We start from the raw sequence: 25,980 nt of genomic DNA on the forward strand, positions 1-25,980 counted from the left end.
CAACCTCTGATCAGGCATTCAAACTTCCCTCTTCTTCCTCTGCCTCCCTCAATCTAAGACAGTCATTCATGGCCAAACAGACAGAGAGACAGGCAGACAAACAGTCAGAGGCACACACACACATACAAACACTGGCGGCCGGTGTGACGTTTTCATCTTTCGCCGTGTTGATATTTCGCTTCTCGGCCTCGTTGATCTAGTATAAACTCTACACTGAACAAAAAAACACCCTTCGATAGTACTGATGAGCGACCTTGTGTAACTTTTATTTAACTTAGAAATTTGATTCATCCTATAATGTTTCCTTCTTACTCAAGGGACGTAACCACTCAGTACACGTTTTCGAAGAATTCGATTTTGGGGTTGAAATCTATTAAATTTTACATTTTCTTCACATGCAAGAATTAAACTGACATGCTTTTCGTCCTTAAATAATTTCACTTCTTAATTTTACCAGGAAACAACATTTCAGTCTTGAGTAGGCCCCCAAATGATATGTCGAGGGGGAAATATGTACACAGGCGAAAGATGAAATCGTGACAGGCCGGCACACACACGCAAACCGTATCGTGACACTGACAGTGACACACAATGATGCGCACAGGCACACTCAACACACACACCCACAACGTATAACAGACGGGGAATCGAGATGAGGCCGTGGTGTAGCCTGTGTATATATACCCATACTAGAGGATAGCGAGACAGAGACAGACAGCGTGGCCAAATGTAACCGAGTGCCAAAACACCACAATCATATTTGAAGCCGGCGAAGTCCACTCAAACGGGATTGAGACATAAATAACTGTTATGCCGGCGGCTTCTGGAAGGAGACCTGAATATTCAGTCACTCCAATGCTGCCACTGAGACCACATCACACACACTCGGAACTCTACAATCCACAGGTGTTGCCCACACGACACAAACACACACACACACACACGGCACACACACACACACACACACACACACACACACACACACACACACACACACACACACACACACACACACACACACACACAGAAGCCGTATATATATATATATATGTATATCTATATATATCTATAAATATAGTAGAGATAGGTGACTGTATTTTTCGCGTGGCTATAAATTGATTCGACCTTTTCACTTTGACAGTAAAAGAACAAGTTCCGGGTGCAAGGGAAGCGTTCTGGACAGCGCAGTGACATTCTAAAAATAGTAACGTAGTAACGGGAATATGGATTGACGCCACACGAAGGAAGGGAGATAAACGCTGAAAACTGACAGTGGAGAAGATAAAGAGAAAAACCCCTGAATCGGTTCAGCGCTGCGCGCTGCGGAGAGCACGTGTTGAAATATCTCATGTCGAGTCACATCGCTGTTGACGACGCCAAATGTAATCGAGTGCCGAAACACCACAAAGTTTGAAGGCGAAGTCCACTCAAACGGGATTGAGATTTAACTGTTATGCGGCTTCTGGAAGGAAGGCCTGAACATTTCAGACCCACACCAATGCCGCCAGACCACATCACAAACAGAACTCTACAATCCACAGGTGTTGCCCACACACACACACACACACAGAGAAGCCGTATATATATATATATATGTATATGTATATCTATAAATATATAGAGATAGGTGACAGTGTATTTTTCGCGTGGCTATAAATTGATTCGACCTTTTCACTTTGACAGTAAGAACAACTTCCGGGTGCAAGGGAAGCGTTCTGGACAGCGCAGTGACATTCTAAACTAGTAACGTAGTAACGGGAATATGGATTGAAGCCACACGAAGGAAGGGAGATAAACGCAAAACACTGGAGAAGATAAGGAAGAGTTACTGGGAATGGTGAAATGAAGAGAAAAACCAAAATCGGTTCAGCGCTGCGCGCTGAGAGCACGTGTTGAAATATTTCAGTCGGCGATGAGGTTGTGTCCGGGGTGTAGCTGAATACGGTGTCCAAATTTGAAAAAGATCCACCGAGAACTTTGGCGTTGTGATGTGGTCTAGCGGCTTTGGTGTGTCGGTATGGGGGCCCGGGTAGCTCAGGTGGAACCAAAATCGGTTCAGCGCTGCGCGCTGAGAGCACGTGTTGAAATATCTCATCGATGAGGTTGTGTCCGGGGTCTCTCTGAATAAGCCCACCAAATTTGAAGCTGATCCATCGAGAACTTTGGCCGTGCATCGCGCACAGACACACAGACACACAGACACTAATCGTATATATCTATATATATATACGACTAGTGTCTGTCTGTCTGTCTGTTCGCGATGCACGGCCAAAGTTCTCGGTGGATCTTTTTCAAATTTGGACACCGTATTCAGCTACATCCCGGACACAACCTCATCGATGAGATATTTCAACACGTGCTCTCAGCGCGCAGCGCTGTGCGCGCTGAACCGATTTTGTGTTTTTTTGTCCGGATCCACTACCAGTAACTCTTCCTTATCTTCTCCAGTGTTTTCAGCCGCGATTATCTCCCTTCCTCCGTGTGGCGTCAATCCATATTCCCGTTACTACGTTACTATTTTTAGAAGGTCACTGCACGTTATTATTTTTAGAAGATCTCCAGTGTTTTGCGCGTTTATCTCCTTTCCTTCGCGCGCCGGCGAAGCCTGGTATTCGGCTCTACTTCTTCCCGGCGAAGCGGGTAATCATCGAGTGTATAGATATATATATATATATATATAATACTCAGGACTAGATTACCTTGCGATACGTCCCCCACAAAGGGACTTTGCTCTGTAAATCTCGGTCCCCCTTGAGGAGGGTCTGATGCTCCCAATAGGCTGTCTGTGAAGGGATACTTACTTCTTTCTCTATCTCTGCTAAGAGATTTTAACAAATCTCGGAAGAAAGTCTCTGCTGACTTTCAATTGTTTCTTTCACAATTTCTGATGTTTTATAATGTGGTCACCGTGAAAGTTGCATCGCCTTTAAAGCGATCCAATTGAATAAAGCAGAAAACTTCTTCTTTACCAAGTCCTGTGTTGAACAGCAGTGAAAAGTTGACCGCTTTTCCTGTTTAACCTTTTCAAAATTAGATCTAACTTGTTCGCGTATCCATTTCTGGATCTGCAGGCTGGTACAGAGTTACCTCCCTTTAGGCTTTTTCAAATTTCCCTTGTTTTAACCTAATTTCTTGGTTAAAACTTGTCTAAATTTCTAAATTCTTTCTTAATAAGTATCAATTCTACACTTTGGCCTTAAATCAAAGTGTTTCCCTTCACAGATATCCTCTTGGGGTTGTCAGATGAGGGTAGTCTCCCATGCCAACAGAAGCTACCATTCAGAGAATGGTTTGCTTCTTAGTTGGATACCATGGGTTGACAACTCTCGCCATCAGTACCACCTAACCACTGATGAGACACAATAGTGTCGAAACACGTGTCTGGTCTAGGTACAAATACAATGGTCCTCCTCAGGACTAGATTACCTTGCGATACGTCCCCCACAAAGGGACTTTGCTCTGTAAATCTCGGTCCCCCTTGAGGAGGGTCTGATGCTCCCAATAGGCTGTCTGTGAAGGGATACTTACTTCTTTCTCTATCTCTGCTAAGAGATTTTAACAAATCTCGGAAGAAAGTCTCCAGGGGCGGACCTAGTTGTGGATAAGGGGGGGGTTCCAAATTGGAGCAGGGGTCCAGGGGCCGCTCAGGCCCCGGTGGGGTCCATGGGCAAAGCCCTGGTGGGGGGTCTGGGGGGCAAAGCCCCCCAGATGCTGAAGGAATTTTATTTGTGTAGGTCAATCGGAGGCCTCTCGTGGAAGATAACAAGGTAAAAAACAACAACGGATGGGGGGTGGGGGGGGGTTCCGGGCACCCAGGAACCCCCCCTAGGTCCGCCCCTGGTCTCTGCTGACTTTCAATTGTTTCTTTCACAATTTCTGATGTTTTATATATATATATATGTGTGTGTGTGTATGTGTGTGTGTGTGTGTATAGGGCGATTCAAAGAAAGAGCACACTGATGTTTGCCATTTGACCTCTTTCACAAACAAAAAATATCAAAGCAGATATCGTACCACTGCTGCCGCTTCGTCACCCCGCATTTTTAAAGCACAGCCCGCGTAACACGCACACAGAAAGCACACAGACGCCCGCCGCACACACGCACCGCGCCCGCCGGCACACACACACATACAACCGCACACCGTCACACACACACATTCACAAACACACTCCGGCACAAACACACAAACAAACACTCTGAGGCACACAAACTTGAACGAACAGGCACTCTGTGCCGGACACACACACACACACACACGCACACACACACACACACACACACACACACACACACACGGACACAATTACTTGAAATAATTCTTTTTAATGTATAATTTAAGACTAGTCACAGAATAATATTAACAAAACGTGGCTTCAAAAATAAAATAAAGTCTACAAAAGCAGCAACAGTTCTTCACAAAATTACATGGGTATAATAAACTTAAAATGTGTTGCAAAAACAGCAACAGAAAAAAAGATGTTGCAAACCGTAATACGTGAATAAGTTTGAAGTATAATTGAGAACATTTGCTTAGTAATTGAAAAATCCACCCAAAATAGTAAAAACATACAATATTTAAGTTCTCTTGTCGTACGTCATCCTTGAATAACAGATAACAAGTCGCGTGAGGCGAAATTACAACATTTAGTCAAGCTGTCGAAGTAACAGAATGAAACTGAACTCACTGTATTTTTACAGCAAGAGCGTATACTCGTAGCATCGTCAGTCCACCGCTCGATACACAGGCAGTGAAATTGGCAAGAAGAGAGGGGTAGTAGTTGCGCTGGGAAGGATAGCACGCTTTTCTTTATCTCTATTCTTTTTAACTTTCTGATCGTGTTTTTAATCCAAACATATCACATTTATATGTTTTTGGAATCAGGAACCCACAAGAAATACTGAGATGAAATTGTTTTTAAATCGATTTCGGAAATTTTATTTTAATAATAATTTTTATATTTTTAATTTTCAGAGCTTGTTTTTAATCCGAATATAACATATTTATATGTTTTTGGAATCAGAAAATGATGAAGAATAAGATAAACGTAAATATGGATCGTTTTAAAAAGAATTTTTTTTTTTTTTTTACAATTTTCATATTTTTAATGACCAAAGTCATTAATTCATTTTTAAGCCACCAAACTGAAATGCAATACCGAAGTCCGGCCTTCGACGAAGATTGCTGGGCCAAAATTTCAATCAATTTTATTGAAAAATGAGGGTGTGACAGTGCCGCCTCAACTTTTTACAAAAAGCCGGATATGACGTCATCAAAGGTATTTATCGAAAAAAAGAAAAAAACGTCCGGGGATATCATTCCCAGGAACTTTCATGTCAAATTTCATAATGATCGGTCCAGTAGTTTGGTCTGAATCGCTCTACACACACACATAGACAGACAGACACACACACACACACACACATACACCACAACCCTCGTCTCGATTCCCCCCTCTACGTTAAAACATTTTGTCAAAACTTGACTAAATGTAAAAAGGATTAATTTATCCAAACTTGGCGACCGATCTAAGAACCAAAATTATGTTTTCAGTCAGTTTAGCTCCATACACTCTGTAGAGTACAGCACGGTGAATAGAGTACTACCCACTGCTTTCCAATACTGACTGTCCTTGAAAAAGCTGGAGCCTCATTCGGTAACTTCACAGAAAAATGACAGAAACGAATCAATCGTTTCATCGCAACGATTACCAAACGATAATAGGTCAACCTCTTCCGCGTCCGGTAAAAATTCTATCTAGCTGACCGCTTCAAATCAAAAGAAAAAAATCGCAATGCTTACAAAAATGATAGCTTATTATTTTGTTCCGCCTTCGTAGAACATACTGCAGTCGACCGCTTCAAATGGAGAGACAAAACATGCAAAATAATTGTTTAAACTATAAAACGGAAACATGTACAACCCTACACGCATCAGTCGGAAGTGACGTCAAACTCAACATTGACTTCAATCAATCAATCAATGAGGCTTATATCGCGCATATTCCGTGGGTACAGTTCTAGGCGCTCTGCAGTGATGCCGTGTGAGATGAAATTTTATACGGCCAGTAATTGCAGCCATTTCGGCGCATATTTACCTTTCACGGCCTATTATTCCAAGTCACACGGGTATAGGTAGACAATTATTAACTGTGCCTAAGCAATTTTTGCCAGGAAAGACCCTTTTGTCAATCGTGGGATCTTTAACGTGCACACCCAATGTAGTGTACACGGGGGGGGGGAGGAGTTCGGACACCGAAGAGAGTCAGCACACAAATTTGACTCTGAAATAAATTTACGCCGAACCTGGGATCGAACTCACGCTGACAGCGGCCAACTGAATACAAATCCAGCGCGCTACCAACAGAGCTATATCCCCGCCCCCTTAATCGAGACGCTTCCCGAGGGAAGGCAAAGCGAAGGAACCCGTCATCACAGTCCGGCGTCAGAACAGTTTTTACATTTGGAAGCTTAAAGTTAATTAATGAGTCTGGTCATTAAAACCTCATAGTTCTAATTAAAGGGAAAATTTTAATAATTGATCCAAAAAGGATTGCATTGTTTTCCTTTCCTCCGCGGAGACGAGCTTGACCCGTCTCGGTATTCGGGCATGGCTTGGTGGTCGCAGTATCAAAAAATAAATATGTAAAGGAAAAAGAACCTACGGGTTACATCAAAACATGCATATATACAAGCGCCAATCCTTGTAAAATTTATCTCGTGTACCATTCATAGCTGCGTTGTACTTTTCCCAAATAAATCTTTGCTTAAAATTTCTATTAAATGTCTGAAAATGAGGGATCTTTTTGTTCATTTTGGAAATATATATATGTGATGTTTGGCACAAATTACTAACACATCAAAAACTTTATCGGTGACTACATTGTTCGCCACTCCAAATAGAACCAGTTCTTTGGACAGTGTTATATTGTCACAAAGGGTGCAGTTCGCCTTTAACCAATGTACAAATTCTATCCAAAAAGTCTGCACTTTATCACACTCCCCAAACATATGTATAAGGGTTTCTTCATCTCTACCGCAAAATGTACACAATGACGTATCCACAATTTTTCGCAAAAATAACCGTTCTGTCGGCACAATTCTGTACAATAATCGGTACTGGAACCATCTCAGACAGGTATCCTTTGTTGTTTTAAAGACATGTTGAAAAATAACCTTCTTATCTAACAAACAGTTTACGGATTCAGACCATTTTTCAATACATTTGGGACCGTAACATGTTCAGTCAATTGTTGGTAAATAAATTGTGTCTTACCTTGACAAATACATTTCCACACAATGGGCTCTGTCATAATAAAATGTTGATCAAATTCTAAGCCGATTTTTCTCTGATATTTTTTAACAGCCTGAATTACACCTCCATACAATACAAAATCTCCTCGCACATTCGGATATTTCATTTTGAACGCATTATAGGATAAATATCCATTTTGCCCAAGGACTACTACACACTTGTAGTAGTCCTTGAATTTGCCCCAAAATATGACCAATCTAAGTATCATAATATAGTCTGACGTTTTCACCAATATATCTTCCTTTCAAAAAGCCTTTTTGATTCTTCTTCTTCGTTCATGGGCTTAGACTCCCACGTTCACTCATGTTTTTAGCACGAGTGGATTTTTACGTGTATGACCGTTTTTACCCCGCCATTCAGGCAGCATACGCCGATTTCGGGGGAGGCATTCTGGGTATTTTCATGTTTCTATAACCCACCGAACTCTGACATGGATTACAGGATCTTTTCCGTGCGCACTTGGTCTTGTGCTTGCGTGTACACACGAAGGGGGTTAAGTCACTAACAGGTCTGCACATAAGTTGACCTGGGAGATCGGAAAAATCTCCACTCTTAACCCACCAGGCGGCAGCGACCGGTATTCGAACTCACGACCTCCCGATTAGGAGGCCGACGTCTTACCACAGCGCCACTGCGCCCGTCAGCCTTTTTGATCATCATGAATCAAATTTGGCAAAACACGTTTAAACCGTTCTGCAATGCATGCTGATGCAATCTTATAAACTGTATTTAACAAAGTAATTGGTCTCCAAGTTTTCAAAAGTTTTTTTTTCCCCTTTGGAATACATACTATAACTCCCTGTCTCTGAGTCACAGACATTTCTCCTTTCTCAAATCCACAACTGATGGACCGCAACATAAATTTTCCTAAATCCGAATAAAAAAAACCTTAACAAATTCCGCAGTATACCCGTCTGATCCTGGGCCTTTGTCGTTTTTTAATTGTTTCACAGCTTTGAGTAACTCACAGTGAGTTAGTCTACCTTCTATTTGTTTACTTTCATAAAAAAAAGTCTGTGCTTCTTTTACAATCAAAGCATTGTCATGGATAACTTCACCATTATCTTTCTGCAAGAAGCACATGGACTTCTGGACAAACTGTCTTTTCTACAAATTACAAAAATATTTGGTATTTTTTTTCCCCTTCTCCAATCCACTTAGCACGGGATCTAATTATCATACCATCCACTTTTTTTCTGCCTTATTTGAATTAACTCCTGTCGTGTTTGCTCTAAAAGTTGTATATTATACTCTGTCAAATTACTTTCCAAAGTGTAAATTTGAGAAAGAAGATCTTTTTCCCCCTGTTATTTTCCTTTTTTTTTATATGAGGAATATGACATGCATCTACCTCTTATTTCCATCAATAACATCTAAAAAAACAACTGATCATCAATCAATAACTGTAAATCATCATCGTCAATCAAATCAATATTGTCCAAGTTATAAACAGGTAATGCATATTGTATCTTTACATCAACAATAACCTTCTTCACTATATTTACTAATTCCATATCTGTCAACAGTGAATTGTTAAACTTCCAAAAAGGTCTATCACGTTTAACAACATCAGTTCTAAAACTTACACCAACAATTGAGTGACCAGAATAATAACCTGGTGTAATATCAGCTTTCACAAACTCAAAACCTAGCTGTTCTGACACAAGAAAATAATCAAGTCTGCTTCGCTGTAAACTATGAAACCGCCTCCATGTATACCGTCTCAAATGTGCGTATAAGGCTCTATATAATGTCAATGAGATCATACTGCTCCATAAAGTCAACAACTTTTCTCCTACTATTAACTTTATAAGATTTGGCCGGGTAGTTTGTATCAATATCGGGGTTTATAACAACATTCCAGTCGCCTCCAATGATAATTAACTCATTATCCATCTGCACAATGTTCTCAAACAGTTTATCAAAAAAGACAGGACAATCAGCATTACTTGGGCCATAAACATTTCCAAGCGTCAGACGTTTTTTCAGAAACTCAATATCAATCAAAACATACCTTCCATCATCATCTTTAACCATATTATGAATCTTGTAATCAAAGTTGTTTTTAAACGGCGTGGTTTAGAAAACAGTGTGTCACAAACAAAGGAGCAGTCATGAGGATATAGTTGTGTACTGTAGAATAATATAACAATTTACAACAAGGCGTAAAGTGGCGACTGGGTATATCAGTACTTTGGAAGAGGATGTCGTGTTAATATGCAAATTTCTAAAAACTCTATCAGAACATGAATAAAAATCAATCCTGACAAAGTGTATGGAATATAACCATTGTGCGACAATCATGTCAAGGTCACCTCAATAAATATAATAAATACAACCAAAAAAAGATATAGAGAGCTCCATCGAAGAGTAAAGCGAAAAATCACTCTTTGGACAAGAGAAGACATGAGAGAACATCATCAACTTCAATGTCAAAGTGTGGGCACGCACATTGTAAAAAGAAGGCATTAGGTCGACAGATTGACAGAATGTTTTATATCGCTTCACGCGACTTGTTCTTCGTTATTCTTGGGGAAAACCACCAAAAAAACACACTCATACAGGCGTCAGTCACTTGTGACGTCAAACTCGACATTGAATCAACGCTTACTGTGGGCAGGTAAAGCGAAACGAAACCGTCACTACTCTAGTGCCTCTAGAAAAATTCATTTGTCTTTTTCCTTGGGAAAAACGAAACAAAACATCCCTCACTCATCCCAAGTGACGTCAAACTCGACAGTCACTAGTGACGTCAAACCAAGGACTCAATCGTGACGCTTGCTGAGGGCAGGCAACGCGAACGAGCCCATCATCAGCCCGGTGCCTCTAAACAGTTGTTCTTTCTTTTTTCTCTCGGGACAAATAACGGTCAGTTTAGAGATACTGGGCAAGGACTCAGGAAGGCTGCTAGCACTGCTTTCCGTCAGAAACGCCCCAACTTGGTTTACGGCGCAAGACGAACCGATGGGTGGAAAACGACTTATTAGTTCTTCGCTCTTTCCCGACGAGGCACTGCTGCTCTTTTCGGCACTCGTTGTCTCGGAGGTTCTCGAGTCTGTTGGGGTTTCTTCTTCATCGTCGTCTTCTTTTTTGCTGGTGCTTTCGTCGTCATCTTTGCTCGTCGCAGTAGATACGTCAGAAGGGTCGGAAGTGAGGTCACGCTGCGTCGCGATGACATCATCCGTGTCCAGTGTGACCTCGAATCCGATCTTTACCTTGTCACCGCCACCGTTGTGCCGGGTACGTTTGCGACTAAATTCGCCTTTAGTAGAACTTGATAGAGGTAAAGCTCCTCCTTCCAGCAAAGGTGCATTCGTTTCCGAAATTTGCGGCAGTACGCAGTCGGTGCGAGAACTTTGTTGCCGACTGAGCTTTTCGCTGAAAGAGTTCTTTCTGTTACCCGTTGCTTCTGCAGACGTCTTGACCCAAAAAAGGTTCTCCCTCTCGACTGCGCGAAGGAGGTCGCCGTCGTTCACGTCGTCGTCGTCGTTGTTGTTGTTGACGGTTGAAACCCTCTTCGGATTTTGAGGGTCTGTGGCTTTGTCGTGTTGTGTCTGTGGATAACTTCTTTTGAGGTCTGGTTTGTCATCACTCATGAGCGTAGAGGTCGGCTTTGGAAATCCTGCACGAGCAGTGTTGTCGTTTTTAATCCGCAGAAGTTTCTTCTTTGCACGTGAAGCTTCGTGAGGCCCGCCATCAAAATCATCGACGTTGTTTCGCGTCGATTTTGTTGAGGGATTGTTCACACAGGCTGCTTCGGCGAAGCCAGCCCTAATGTTGTGGGTCGAGTTTTTCAAAGGATTCTCAGTACACGTGGCTCCGGCGAATCCAGCTTTATTGTTGTGGGTCGAGTTTTTCAAAGGATTCTCAGCACACGTGGCTCCGGCGAATCCAGCTTTATTGTTGTGGGTCGAGTTTTTCAAAGGATTCTCGGTACACGTGGCTCTGGCGAATCCAGCTTTATTGTTGTCGGTAGAGTTTTTCAAAGGATTCTCATCGAATCCAGCCCTATTGTTCTGGGTGGCGTTGTGGTTCCGGATACTTTCAACAGACAATCTGATAGAGGTCCTTTGTGATCGAGAGGGACTGGAGAGGCAATCCACGCTGAGCTTACCAGCATGGCCTGCAATGTTTGAACCCGAGACAGAATTCTGCGCCGTCTGCCCAGCTCCGATAGGACAGGATCCAATTGACTTTTTGAAAACGCTTCGACGGTTCCTTCCTGGACACTGCTTGGAACACTTAGATTGCTTGGCCAGGTTTCTGTACATCTGCGCCTCCTGGAGGAGAGAAAAAAGAGACAGTACTTAGATAAGATGATTTTTGTGTGCTCAGGACGAGGACTATTCTGATGATTACTCATCCTGTTGAAAACGAAATAAAACGTGTGTTTTTTCTCTACTGACTGACTAACGCACAGGCCAAAATCATTCATTTGACCATCGACATCCTTGTAGAAAGAGTGTTGACGGATGTTGCATGAAATCACACACACACACACACACACACATCACACACACACACACACACACACACACACACACACACACACACAACCACACACACACACACGAAAGTGAGACAAAGATAGAGAGAGAGAGAGAGAGAGAGAGAGAGAGAGAGAGAGAGAGAGAGAGAGAGAGAGAGAGAGAGAGAGAGAGAGAGAGAGAGAGAGAGAGAGAGAGAGAGAGAGGGAGAGAGAGGGAGAGACAGAGTACAGCACCTCCTCTTCTTCTTTGTGTCGTTTCTCCATGTCTATGATAATCTGAGGTGTAGGGATGGCAGTCATTTTGCTCATGTCACTAATCTGAACCTGACGGTATGCAGCGATCTGAAAAGAAATCTTCACACTTCATACGGAGTAACCAAGAATTACAGAGCGCGCATTACAAATGTAAAAAATAAAAGGGATATAAGCGCTCTTATAAAAAAAAGACAGCAACAGTAAGCAAGACTTATGCGGAACGACTCTCCCCCAACCGAGTGATTATTATACTCCAATTGTTTTTAGTGACTGTTAGCCTCTTTCTCATTTGTTTTTTTTAGAGTGATTGAGATATTAAAACAAACAAACAAACAAACGCACAAACAAACGGGAAAAACAACCCGATCTTGAACAAACACAAACTAACTTAAAACAAGCCTTAACTATGCAACATCTTGACAAATGAACTTTGAAGATCATCAAAACCTACAAGTGTGTGAAATTTGGTGTCTTTAGCTTCGCAAACATCAGAGAAATCCGCAAAAATAAGTTTTTATGAACCGAACATGAGCCCACTTTGACCCCAACATTTGACAAGGTCAACCAAACTGGGATCATGTCGGGAGATCTCTTGAACGCAAAATTATATTCTTTTAAACCAAAACCAATAATCGACAACTTTTCATCAGGAGTGGGGGGACATGTATCATTAAAAAAAAGAAGTTTGTTTGCCTCAACAACAACAAGTCGCGTAAGGCGAAATTACTACATTTAGTCAAGCTGTGGAACTCACAGAATGAAACTGAACGTAGTCCGCCGCTAGTGCAAAAGGCAGTGAAAGTGACGAGCCTGTTTGGCGCGGCAGCGGTTGCGCTGTGCTTCATAGCACGCTTTACTGTACCTCTCTTCGTTTTAACTTTCTGAGCGTGTTTTTAATCCAAACATATCATATCTATATGTTTTTGGAATCAGGAACCGACAGGGAATAAGATGAAATAGTTTTTGAATCGATTTCGGAAATTTAATTTTGATCATAATTTTTATATTTTTAATTTTCAGAGATTGTTTTTAATCCAAATATAACATATGTATATGTTTTTGGAATCAGAAAATGACGAAGAATAAGATAAAATTATTTTTGGATCGTTTAATAAAAAAATAATTTTAATTACAAGTTTCCGATTTTTAATGACCAAACTCACTCATTAGTTTTTAAGCTACCAAGCTGAAATGCAATACCAAACCCCGGCCTTCGTCGAAGATTGATTTACCAAAATTTCAATGAATTTAATTGAAAAATGAGGGTGTGACAGTGCCGCCTCAACTTTTACAAAGAGCCGGATATGACGTCATCAAAGGTATTTATCGAAAAAAAAAAAAATTCCGGGGATATCATACACAGGAACTCTCATGTCAAATTTCATAAAGATCGGCCCAGTAGTTTAGTCTGAATCGCTCTACACACACACACAGACACAGACACAGACACACACACACACACACACACACACACACACACACACACATACACTACGACCCTCGTCTCGATTCCCTCCTCTATGTTAAAACATTTAGTCAAAATTGACTAAATGTAAAAAGTAGCATTTATTTGCTATAGTGCTTATCTTAGTTATATACCTTAGTGTCCAAAGTTTTATGAAGATGAGTTGATACACACCAGAGACACGGCTTAGACATGCCGTCTACGCCATACTACCCTTTGAACATTGAGTTTGTTCTTTAAATTAGATTTGCAGATAATCGTACCGTGACCTTGAACTTCACTCGAAATCACTTTCATTTGCAAAAGTCACCAAACTTTGAAACCATCAAAGTGTAAGCACCTCATACTGACGGAAATTGTGGGCCACTTGAACCTGGTAAGGCTTATTTTATTTTACCTCACGAAGGACGAGTTAAAAAATCTAACGTGAAAACGACTCGCCCAGAGCAAAGCGTAACACGGGGGCGGGAATGGTCAGAATACAAAAGTGAGCGAGAGTTACGAGAAGCAAAACTCCTACCTAACACATGTAATGCTGGGGCGGATTACATCATTTTCAAGGGGGGGGGGGGTTGGGTTCCAAATCTATTTTAGAGACAGATCGACGACGCGAAGCGCCCGAACCTACTAGGGGAAAATGTTGAAAAAAACAAGGAGAATGGAGCAATCTGAGCCAAGAAACTTCCCCTAATACACCTTCCAAAAGTTAATTTAAGAAGACAAATTTGGATCAAAACAAGGAAAATTGACCGATCAGGTGCAACCTGGGCCAATTAATTACCCAACTACCTTCTAAAATCGTCATTTAGACGACAAAGACCGGCTCCTAGGGGGGTCCGGGGACATGCCCCACCGAAACATTTGAATAAAAACAAGGAAAATGGAGCAACCTGGTGCAGTCTGAGCCTTTAGTTTGTCTTTATTTTCAAATTTCTTCATTTTTTTAATTTTTTTTATTATCTTTATTTCTTTTTTTTTTCTTTCTTTTCTTCGTTTAAAAAAAATTGGGCTGGGGGGAGGGGGGTGGTGGTTCTAGGAACCCCGGAAACCGGCCCCCTGGATCCGCCCCTGTAATGTATGGAATTGAAGACATAGAGGGGAATAAGCCAGCCACAGCCTCATGTCCCACGTCCACATTTATATTAAAATATGGACCACCTTCTGTTCTGACAACTAACGGCGCTAGAGCGCTCAAAAAAGTTTTATTCGCTGTATTCACCCTCTCTGGATAACTTGCACATGTCAAAACAGTTGCAGAAACAGAAATCTCAAAACCGTTAGGCTTTTTCATTTTTGGCAGCGTTCACTCTAAATTTGCCGCATAAAACGGACTCGTTTCTGTCCACAGCCAAAGCTTTTATCACACAAAAATAGCTATATATGACAGCTAAAACCGTATTTGTTACATTTTAGCAGTGTTGACCCTGAGTTTCCACTGCAAACAACAAATAATAGCAAAATCTCAAAGTATGTGCGAGTCCCCATAATAAGGACCACCTTCAACAAATCGAAGAAAATAAAAGCTAAAGGTTATTTTCATTAATTCATTAAGAAGCTTGCTGGAAATAACCTATAACTAGCCCTCGAGATTTAAAAAAAATGCAACAAAAAGTCTTCTTTTCGTGGAAGTTGATAATTTCATTTATTTTCACTCTGTTTTTGATAAGCTTCTTTAGTTTCTTGGTGTGCTTCAAATAATGCTCTCATCAACCCGAAACAGATAAATCTAGAGCATATCTTAATTAGGCTGACTTGAACACTAAGTTGTATCATGTTATTTTGAAATATAGGGGGCTTTTTACAGTGATTCGTGAAGGCCGCTTCACTGGTCCATATTAGGCGCCCAGGCTCCTAATATGGACCCCTTTGTTATTTTTTCTGTATTTAATTTTTGCTGAATGTCTATCAAAGCTATTTTACTCTAATTAGGCCTAACGGTTAACATAAGAGAGAAGGACTACCAAACACAAAATGAAATTTCTTCGCAAGAAAACAAGCTAGTTATCAGCATGAAACAAAAAGTGGTCCTTCCCCTACTAGCACATTTTCTTTTCATTTCCATTTGTCTATTATAACATTGCTGGGGAACTGTAATGTCTTTTCATTCCAACGGAAAGCAAGCATCAACAAGAATCGCGCTACTCTGCCCTGGTGTGTGCGTGTTTAGGTGTAACCAGCCACCTACATTTATGGCAGAATGACAGTGGCGACACGGGGATGGAACATGGATGGTTGGATACAGCCAGAGAGTGTAAGGACAATGATAAGGATATCCTCATCCTTTCACTCTCTGACGTTTCCGACCCTGGCCTAGATTCGAACCTGTAAACCAAGGAGCACGAGCCCAGTGCTCTACCACCTGAACTACCAGACCAAGAACAATGACCTCACAATAAAATAACTTCCCCAGAACAAAACAACATGGGAACAAAAACGCTGAGAATACAAAGGGGAAGGAGAGAAACGAGCAACATGTCTCCTAGCTAGAGCACAAACTGTGTGGAAATAACAGAAGAGAGATATTTAAGTTTTACGCCTTCACCGCAAAGACATTAGGGGCATGTGAGACTGGAAAACCCGGATTTACATAAAGATAAATAAAAATAAAAATAAAAGTATGAAATAAATAAAAAATAAACATAAATTAAAATGCGGAGGGGGCGGGGGGTGGTGGTGGTGGAAATAACAGAAATGCGATTCAACAGATTTATAAGCAAAAATGCCACCCACCTGTCCAAAGTCCTCCCTCATGTTGATCTTGGGCGTGTATGACAGGTGGCGGTGGTGGAGACAGGGCTTGAAGGCCATGCCGAGGTACTGACTCTTCTTGGGGTCCCTCCAGGTGAACTTGACCACGCTGCTCAGCCTGAGGTGCTCGGGGAGAGCGCTCTCGTCCCTGTCCACCATGACGGGCTGAGCCAGCCACGCCTTGTCGTCTTCTTCGCCGTCCTCTGCAGTCTGCCCTTCCTGGTGACATCAACAGTAGTACAGTGAACAACTAAATGCAGACCTGGGAACCCCTGATTTGCACTGAAAGTATTCTAAAAAAAAATTGATGTATTTTCAGAACAATGAGTGTACTCCACACAGCACTGATTCGAGCTTCGATGATTTAAACATGCTTCGCGCGCGTCAGTTTGTTGCACTGTTAGTTAAGTTTACCAATACATTAAAAACAAATGCTTTTTTTTCAAAGTTATCATTAAAAAATACACAGGTACCTCCGAAAATAAACAGGAATTACACGAAAGCTGAAAAACGGGTGTGTCAAAATACTGGATCGGCTTCCGTATGCGCTTGTGAAGAAAGTAGTCAGGGGATTTTTTGGGTCGTATTTTTTTCCACTGACCGTACTAATCGTATTAATTTTTAGACAATCAAGCGTACCGAATACGGCAAAATCGTATGGGTTCTCAGGTCTGAACATGTATATTCATTTTTAAGGCAGTCCTTAATTGAGCCTGATGTCGACTTTTCGCGAAGTCTTCTTACCGAAAACTCAGTGCGGCCAGCTGCGCAAAGTATATGTGACCCTCCACCACGAAATGAGTCGCATGTCACCTCGCGCGTTTCTGCGCTAGGCTTAATATAAGTCAGGGGAGTGTCTGGTAACAGTGTGAGGGTCACCTTAGTCACAGGCTTATAACTCAGTTTTTTCTCTTTTCTAAAACGGTTTTTATCACTGGATAGAGCAAAAACAACTCTTTAGGAAAATGTAAAAATAAGAAAATCATGCAAAGGTGACATGCGACTCATTCGGTGGTGGAAGGTCACATATATACTTCGCGTAATCCACTTGAAATAGGACATCTGTTATGAAAACCTCATCCCCTTTCCTCCTTCCCACCCCTCAATCCTCTCTCCCACCGACCCCTCTCCCCCCCCCCCCCTCCCCTCCCACGCCCAACACTGAACTAAAGCGCCTAAAACACAAAGCATAGCTATACTCAATTGATCAAACAAGGCTTAAGCACATACTGCCCTCCTACCTGAACTTAAGTTCCCCATTCTGATACATCATTTTAGCAAGTTGTTTCAATATTTTCCTTTGGCTAAATTCAGATTTTTTTTTTAAATTAAAAAAACAAACATTTTTTTGATTTTTTTATATTTTTGTTATAACTTATTCAGCCACAAATATAAACATATTCTACATACATAAAAAGCAAATACGCCTACAAAACCGCTCCAGTCCAACCATATTCCGCGTACACAATCATTACTTCCATCCCCATTTTGATCGCAACAACAGACTTCCAGATATATAGCACGATCATAATTATGTGTTCTCTGTTTGCATGTTTGTCCAGTGTCTTGTCCCCACATAAAGCATATTAACTCTACCTGTCCCAAGATAGGCCAAATGGTTCAAAGAGGACGTTAAAACTAATTATCATCATCATCATCGTAATCCACTTCGCCCAGTTAATAACAGGCTTTACCGCGAGCATACTAACAGACTAAAAGAACAGAGCGACAACGAGACAAGAAACAACACAATCAAGGCTATTTAACCAGGTTTTTAAAAACAAATAAATAAATGGATTCTTTCGACAAGGCAAACTGCATTGTGGGCACAGTTTGTGCCGGATTTTAAGTCTCCAACCTCGACCCTCGCAAACCAGCTCTGTTATTCATCTTCATGCGCCAATGACCGATGCCTGGAATACACCCTGGTCTTCCACAGTCTACCGTCCCCTCCTCGTCTAAATCAAAGCAACAACTACAGCAGAAAAACCGCGACACTCTCTACCCTGTAACCATTCCACAACCTACAATTTTTAATACTGAATAATCCTTCATCACCCTCTTCTCCTCCGGGACGTTCCCTCGGACACATTTAAAACAAAAAAAATGATTTGTAAAAATTTGTTTTAAAGCAGTTCAACAATTTTTAAACAGGATTTAAAGTGTGAAAAATATGAGTGTGTGTGTGTGTGTGTGCGTTTGTGCGTGCGCACATGTGTGTGTGTGTGTGTGTGTATGTGTGTGTGTGTGTGTGTGTGTGTGTATGTGTGTGTGTGTGTGTGTGTGTGTGTGTAAGTGTGTGTGCGTTTTTAGAACCTTCTTCACTTCACTGTGATAGACTCAAAATACAAACCGTTTTAAACACGGAGACCACCATGACAACTTGGAAAGGAAACGCAACTAAATCAGCCCCGGAAACCGAAATAGATTGAAGTGGCAAAAAAACAACGACAAAACAACAACAACAACAACAACAACAACAACAACAACTTCTTCTTATTCTACGTTCGTGGGCTGAAACTCCCACGTACACTAGTGGGTTTTTTGCACGAGTGGAATTTTACGTGTATGACCGTTTTTTACCCCGCCATTTAGGCAGCCATACGCCGTTTTCGGAGGAAGCATGCTAGGTATTTTCGTGTTTCTATAACCCACCGAACTCTGACATGGATTACAGGATCTTTTTCGTGCGCACTTGGTCTTGTGCTTGCGTGTACACACGGGGGTGTTCGGACACCGAGGAGAGTCTGCACACAAAGTTGACTCTGAGAAATAAATCTCTCGCCGAACGTGGGGGCGAACTCACGCTGACAGCGGCCAGCTGCATACAAATCCAGCGCGCTACCGACTGAGCTACATCCCCGCCCGCCGCACAACAACAACAACAACAACAACAACAACAACAACAACAACAACAACAACAACAACAACAACAACAACAACAACAACAACAACAACAACAACAACAACGACGACCAAGCAACCAACCTTCTTCTCCACCATCTTCTTCTGTTGCTCCAGGTAGTTCCTGATGAGGCGCACAGCGCGATCCCAGGCGGGCACCCTCCCACCCTTGATGACCCGAAACGTTCTGGCCGAAGCGTTGCGGCGGATATCTTTGGGAAGTGGCCGGAGAGGGGACTTCTCAGAGGACGGCAGCTTGACCCAAGGAGCACCGCAATGTCCCACGAAACTACCAGTGATGGTCCATACCCGTACCTGTATAATGGAGATTGATGTTTGTTCTGTCGGGGTTGGAGTTTGAGCTATTTATATATTAAAGCCTCACTCCGCCTCAAATGATGTTTACAGATAAGCGCATCTAACCTCATGGAACACACTTGCACTAGCGTTTAACATAATTAAATGACACACTTTGTTTGAATGGCTATTTAGCATGCGTAAACCACACACCAGTTCTCGTGGTTTATTCCACCGCTGAGCTATCGTGGACCCTTGTGACCCACTTCCCCTTTTTCACGTGATGAATTAAGTCGTCAGTGTGTGGTTTCATTGCGACTCGCTGTATCTGCAATAGCACATTATTGTGTACCTCTGAATCTAAAATGCAACAAACGACTGCGTGTGGCACGAACTGCTCATGAGCGGTGGCGGTTGACCGATCAAAGAAACTGGCGACATACAAAAAATTCGTCTGCTTGGGCGAACACAACCAGCACGACACGCTTCCGGGCTCCCTTTTTTCAAACTTTCAAAACTTCGAATTGTACTGATCTCGTCTTGATGAAAACAAGAATTCTTTTATGGTTTAAGAATGTTTGTTTCACATGCCTGTCAATTTATTATTTAGATTTTATAAGTTAGTTCTTGTGCCAAAACGAGGCGTCCGATTTGTTTCAAAGTAAATCCGGCTGGCCACGCAAAAAACATTCTTTGTAAAATGCTCGCTCTTTATGGAGGGCACCTAGGATGTTCTCTGCATGGCGGTAAGTGTTTGTATACAACTCGCCTGTGTTCACTTTCAAGTGAATAACTATCGTTCTGATATCCTTTTAAAGTGAAGCTAAAGAAACCTGGTATCGGCACTGCTGTGCATCTCCTATGATCTCAATGGTATCAAGGCACGCCTTTGCCGCGACAAGGTTTGCCGATACCGGCACTTGTCTTGTCTAGACAGTGACGTCATTCATAGATGACGCCAATCATAAATGACGTTTGTCAAGGGAACTTATGCTTTCAAGTGTTGCTGCTTCCAGTGACAGGAAGGTATAGAGATTGATCATTGTATACAATCAATTTATCATTGTATACACAAATTACACAAACGTCATCTTGTGAGGGACCAAAAAATATTGAAACTCTCGGATGATTTTTTTGTGTGGTATCAACCTCGACCTACGGTCTCGGTTGATACCACAAAAAAATCATCCTCGAGTTTCAATATTTTTCGGTCCCTCACTCGATGACGTTGTGTAATCTCTATAAACGGAAGGGTGTTTGTACTGTGTGTAAAAGCCTGACAGTGTCCGTGGAACAGAAACGGATGGTTTTCGGGAAGCGGAGTACGTGGGCCTTTAATCTTTTTTTTTTTTTTTCGCTTTATAGCTTTAACCCCTCGTCGCTGGGACTCGGTGTCGGTTTTCTCCTACAGCGGAAAAATAGCAGCAACTAGTGTCGCGCTACCCAGGTGTGTGCGTGCATGGATGACACCGGCCGCATGCCCTTCCATACGGGTAGGGACTAAAAACCGTGTACACTGCTGTGTACATACCGAGCAGTCTCTTGCTGAGTACATACCGAGCAGTCTCTTGCTGTGTACATACCGAGCTGTCTCTTGCTGTGTACATACCGAGCAGTCTCTTGCTGTGTACATACCGAGCAGTCTCTTGCTGTGTACATACCGAGCAGTCTCTTGCTGTGTACATACCGAGCAGTCTCTTGCTGTGTACATACCGAGCAGTCTCTTGCTGTGTACATACCGAGCAGTCTCTTGCTGTGTACATACCAAGCAGTCTCTTGCTGTGTACATACCGAGCGGTCTCTTGCTGTGTACATACCGAGCGGTCTCTTGCTGTGTACATACCGAGCATGCAGTCTCTTGCTGTGTACATACCGAGCAGTCCCTTGATGTGTACATACCGAGCAGTCTCTTGCTGTGTACATACCGAGCAGTCCCTTGATGTGTACATACTGAGCAGTCTCTTGCTGTGTACATACCGAGCAGTCTCTTGTTGTGTACATACCGAGCAGTCGCTTGCTGTGTACATACCGAGCAGTCTCTTGCTGTGTACATACCGAGCAGTCTCTTGTTATGTACATACCGAGCAGTCCCTTGTTGTGTACATACCGAGCAGTCTCTTGCTGTGTACATACCGAGCAGTCTCTTGCTGTGTACATACCGAGCAGTCTCTTGCTGTGTACATACCGAGCAGTCTCTTGCTGTGTACATACCGAGCAATCTCTTGCTGTGTACATACCGAGCAGTCTTTTGATGTGTATATACCAAGCAGTCTCTTGCTGTGTACATACCGAGCAGTCTCTTGCTGTGTACATACCGAGCAGTCTCTTGCTGTGTACACACCGAGCAGTCTTTTGCTATGTACATACCGAGCAGTCTTTTGCTATGTACATACCGAGCAGTCTCTTGCTGTGTACATACCGAGCAGTCTCTTGTTGTGAACATACCGAGCAGTCTCTTGCTGTGTACATACCGAGCAGTCTCTTGCTGTGTACATACCAAGCAGTCTCTTGCTGTGAACATACCGAGCAGTCTCTTGCTGTGTACATACCGAGCAGTCTCTTGCTGTGTACATACCGAGCAGTCTCTTGCTGTGTACATACCAAGCAGTCTCTTGCTGTGTACATACCGAGCGGTCTCTTGCTGTGTACATACCGAGCAGTCTCTTGCTGTGTACATACGGAGCAGTCTCTTGCTGTGTACATACCGAGCAGTCTTTTGCTGTGTACATACCGAGCAGTCTCTTGCTGTGTACATACCGAGCAGTCTCTTGCTGTGTACATACCGAGTAGTCTCTTGTTGTGTACATACTAATCAGTCTCTTGCTGTGTACATACCGAGCAGTCGCTTGCTGTGTACATACCGAGCAGTCTCTTGCTGTGTACATACCGAGCAGTCTCTTGTTGTGTACATACCGAGCAGTCTCTTGCTGTGTACATACCGAGCAGTCTCTTGCTGTGTACATACCGAGCAATCTCTTGCTGTGTACATACCGAGCAGTCTTTTGATGTGTACATACCGAGCAGTCTCTTGCTGTGTACATACCGAGCAGTCTCTGCTGTGTACATACCGAGCAGTCTCTTGTTGTGTATATACCAAGCAGTCTCTTGCTGTGTACATACCGAGCAGTCTCTTGCTGTGTACATACCGAGCAGTCTCTTGCTGTGTACACACCGAGCAGTCTTTTGCTATGTACATACCGAGCAGTCTCTTGCTGTGTACATACCGAGCAGTCTCTTGTTGTGAACATACCGAGCAGTCTCTTGCTGTGTACATACCAAGCAGTCTCTTGCTGTGAACATACCGAGCAGTCTCTTGCTGTGTATATACCGAGCAGTCTCTTGTTGTGTACATACCGAGCAGTCTCTTGCTGTGTACATACCGATGAGTCTGTTGCTGTGTACATACCGAGCAGTCTCTTGCTGTGTACATACCGAGCAGTCTCTTGCTGTGTACATACCGAGCGGTCTCTTGCTGTGTACATACCGAGCAGTCTCTTGCTGTGTACATACCGAGCAGTCTCTTGCTGTGTACATACCGAGCAGTCTCTTGCTGTGTACATACCGAGCAGTCTCTTGCTGTGTACATACCGAGCAGTCTCTTGCTGTGTACATACCGAGTAGTCTCTTGTTGTGTACATACTAATCAGTCTCTTGCTGTGTACATACCGAGTAGTCTCTTGTTGTGTACATACCGAGCAGTCTCTAGTTGTGTACATACCGAGCAGTCTCTTGTTGTGTACATACCGAGCAGTCGCTTGCTGTGTACATACCGAGCAGTCTCTTGCTGTGTACATACCGAGCAGTCTTTTGCTGTGTACATACCGAGCAGTCTCTTGCTGTGTACATACCGAGCAGTCTCTTGCTGTGTACATACCGAGCAGTCTCTTGCTGTGTACATACCGAGCAGTCCCTTGCTGTGTACATACCGAGCAGTCTCTTGCTGTGTACATACCGAGCAGTCTCTTGCTGTGTACGTACCGAGCGGTCTCTTGCTGTGTACATACCGAGCGGTCTTTTGCTGTGTACATACCGAGCAGTCTCTTGCTGTGTACACACCGAGCAGTTCCTTGATTGTACATACCACAGGCACTCGTCACGAGGTGGGCGGGGCCTATGTCTTGGATGTCACTTGTGATGGACGGCCGTCTTTTCTTATGGTTTATAGTAGTAGTCTTGAGAGCGCACAGGCCCCGCCCACTTTGATCCCGACCCGCTCGTGACGAGTGCCTGTGGTACATACCATAGATGTGTATCTATACATATCTCTGTACATACCGAGTGGCCTCTTTCTGTGTACATACCGAGCAGTCCTTGCTGCCTGTAATGATGAGCATACCGTCGTCGACGTACGTCAGTGCAGTTATGGCCTGCATGTGGGCGTGGAAGACGTTCAGCAGCTTCGGTGTCTTCAGGGACGACTCTGGGTTCGACTCCGGCGGCGGGCGTCGCTTGTGGTACCTGACGCAGCGTTCAAATCCTTCTGAGGCCTGTGGGTCAAAGGCACAGTCCTTCCCGTGTTAAGGATTCTGCTGACCGCTCATCTTTTATAGGAGATGAGGCCATCCTTCCACTTGAACACATACTAATAATAAACAGCCTGGGTGCGTTCTGTGCAGAGTGGGACATTTGTTTCTTTAATAAAGCTACTGGTGGCTTTATGTACAAAAAGAAAAACAAGTCGCGTAAGGCGAAATTACTACATTTAGTCAAGCTGTGGAACTCACAGAATGAAACTGAACGTAGTCCGCCGCTAGTGCAAAAGGCAGTGAAAGTGACGAGCCTGTTTGGCGCGGCAGCGGTTGCGCTGTGCTTCATAGCACGCTTTACTGTACCTCTCTTCGTTTTAACTTTCTGAGCGTGTTTTTAATCCAAACATATCATATCTATATGTTTTTGGAATCAGGAACCGACAAGGAATAAGATGAAATAGTTTTTAAAACGATTTCGGAAATTTAATTTTAATCATAATTTTTATATTTTTAATTTTCAGAGCTTGTTTTTAATCCAAATATAACATATTTATATGTTTTTGGAATCAGAAAATGATGAAGAATAAGATGAACGTAAATTTGGATCGTTTTATAAAAAATGTTTTTTTTTACAATTTTCAGATTTTTAATGACCAAAGTCATTAATTAATTTTTAAGCCACCAAACTGAAATGCAATACCGAAGTCCGGCCTTTGTCGAAGATTGCTTGGCCAAAATTTCAATCAATTTGATTGAAAAATGAGGGTGTGACAGTGCCGCCTCAACTTTTACAAAAAGCCGGATATGACGTCATGAAATACATTTATCGCAAAAAAGAAAAAAACGTCCGGGGATATCATTCCCAGGAACTCTCATGTCAAATTTCATAAAGATCGGTCCAGTAGTTTAGTCTGAATCGCTCTACACACACACACAGACAGACACACACACACACACACACATACACCACGACCCTCGTCTCGATTCCCCCTCTATGTTAAAACAAGTCGCGTAAGGCGAAAATACAACATTTAGTCAAGTAGCTGTCGAACTCACAGAATGAAACTGAACGCAATGCCATTTTTCAGCAAGACCGAATACTCGTAGCATCGTCAGTCCACCGCGCACGGCAAAGGCAGTGAAATTGACAAGAAGAGCGGGGTAGTACTTGCGCTGAGAAGGATAGCACGCTTTTCTGTACCTCTCTTCGTTTTAACTTTCTGAGCGTGTTTTTAATCCAAACATATCATATCTATATGTTTTTGGAATCAGGAACCGACAAGGAATAAGATGAAAGTGTTTTTAAATTGATTTCGAAAATTTAATTTTGATAATAATTTTTATATTTTTAATTTTCAGAGCTTGTTTTTAATCCAAATATAACATATGTATATGTTTTTGGAATCAGAAAATGATGGAGAATAAGATGAACGTAAATTTGGATCGTTTAATACAATTTTGTTTTTTAACAATTTTCAGATTTTTAATGACCAAAATCATTAATTAATTTTTAAGCCACCAAGCTGAAATGCAATACCGAAGTCCGGGCTTCGTCGAAGATTACTTGACCCAAATTTCAATCAATTTGGTTGAAAAATGAGGGCGTGACAGTGCCGCCTCAACTTTCACGAAAAGCCGGATATGACGTCATTAAAGACATTTATTGAAAAAATGGAAAAAAACGTATGGGGATTTCATACTCAGGAACTCTCATGTTAAATTTCATAAAGATCGGTCCAGTAGTTTAGTCTGAATCGCTCTACACACACACACAGACAGACAGACACACACACACACATACACCACGACCCTCGTCTCGATTCCCCCTCTATGTTAAAACATTTAGTCAAAACTTGACTAAATGTAAAAAGACAAAAAAAAGACATGAACGAATTTTAACTCTGCGCGGGAAAAAAGGAGGATGTTGATTGATGGTATAGGTCCACGTGGAGGGAAGGGTGTTTTCCGGTGTGAAACCCCGGCCGGTAGATCTGAGATAATGAGCCGCCGGTAGGGCTGTGCCTTTAAAAACAAAACAC

At 42.4% G+C, this 25,980-nt stretch overlaps 1 protein-coding gene across 1 annotated transcript in view; it reads right to left on the reverse strand.

Annotated features, from left to right (window-relative positions):
- Positions 1-7,354: 7,354 nt before the first annotated feature.
- LOC138958785 (WD repeat-containing protein on Y chromosome-like) overlaps positions 7,355-25,980 on the reverse strand; it is a 46,619-nt gene continuing 27,993 nt past the window's right edge. Inside the window, exons 11-15 of the mRNA XM_070330074.1 lie at positions 23,774-23,959; positions 19,260-19,490; positions 16,254-16,490; positions 12,038-12,145; positions 7,355-11,594 (exon numbers count right to left, since the gene is read on the reverse strand). Coding sequence (XP_070186175.1) covers positions 10,080-11,594; positions 12,038-12,145; positions 16,254-16,490; positions 19,260-19,490; positions 23,774-23,959 — 2,277 coding nt within the window. The 3' untranslated portion in view covers positions 7,355-10,079. The remainder of the gene's footprint in view (positions 11,595-12,037; positions 12,146-16,253; positions 16,491-19,259; positions 19,491-23,773; positions 23,960-25,980) is intronic.

This window comes from Littorina saxatilis, linkage group LG2, assembly GCF_037325665.1.
Source record: "Littorina saxatilis isolate snail1 linkage group LG2, US_GU_Lsax_2.0, whole genome shotgun sequence".
Classification (NCBI taxonomy): Eukaryota; Metazoa; Mollusca; class Gastropoda; order Littorinimorpha; family Littorinidae; genus Littorina; species Littorina saxatilis.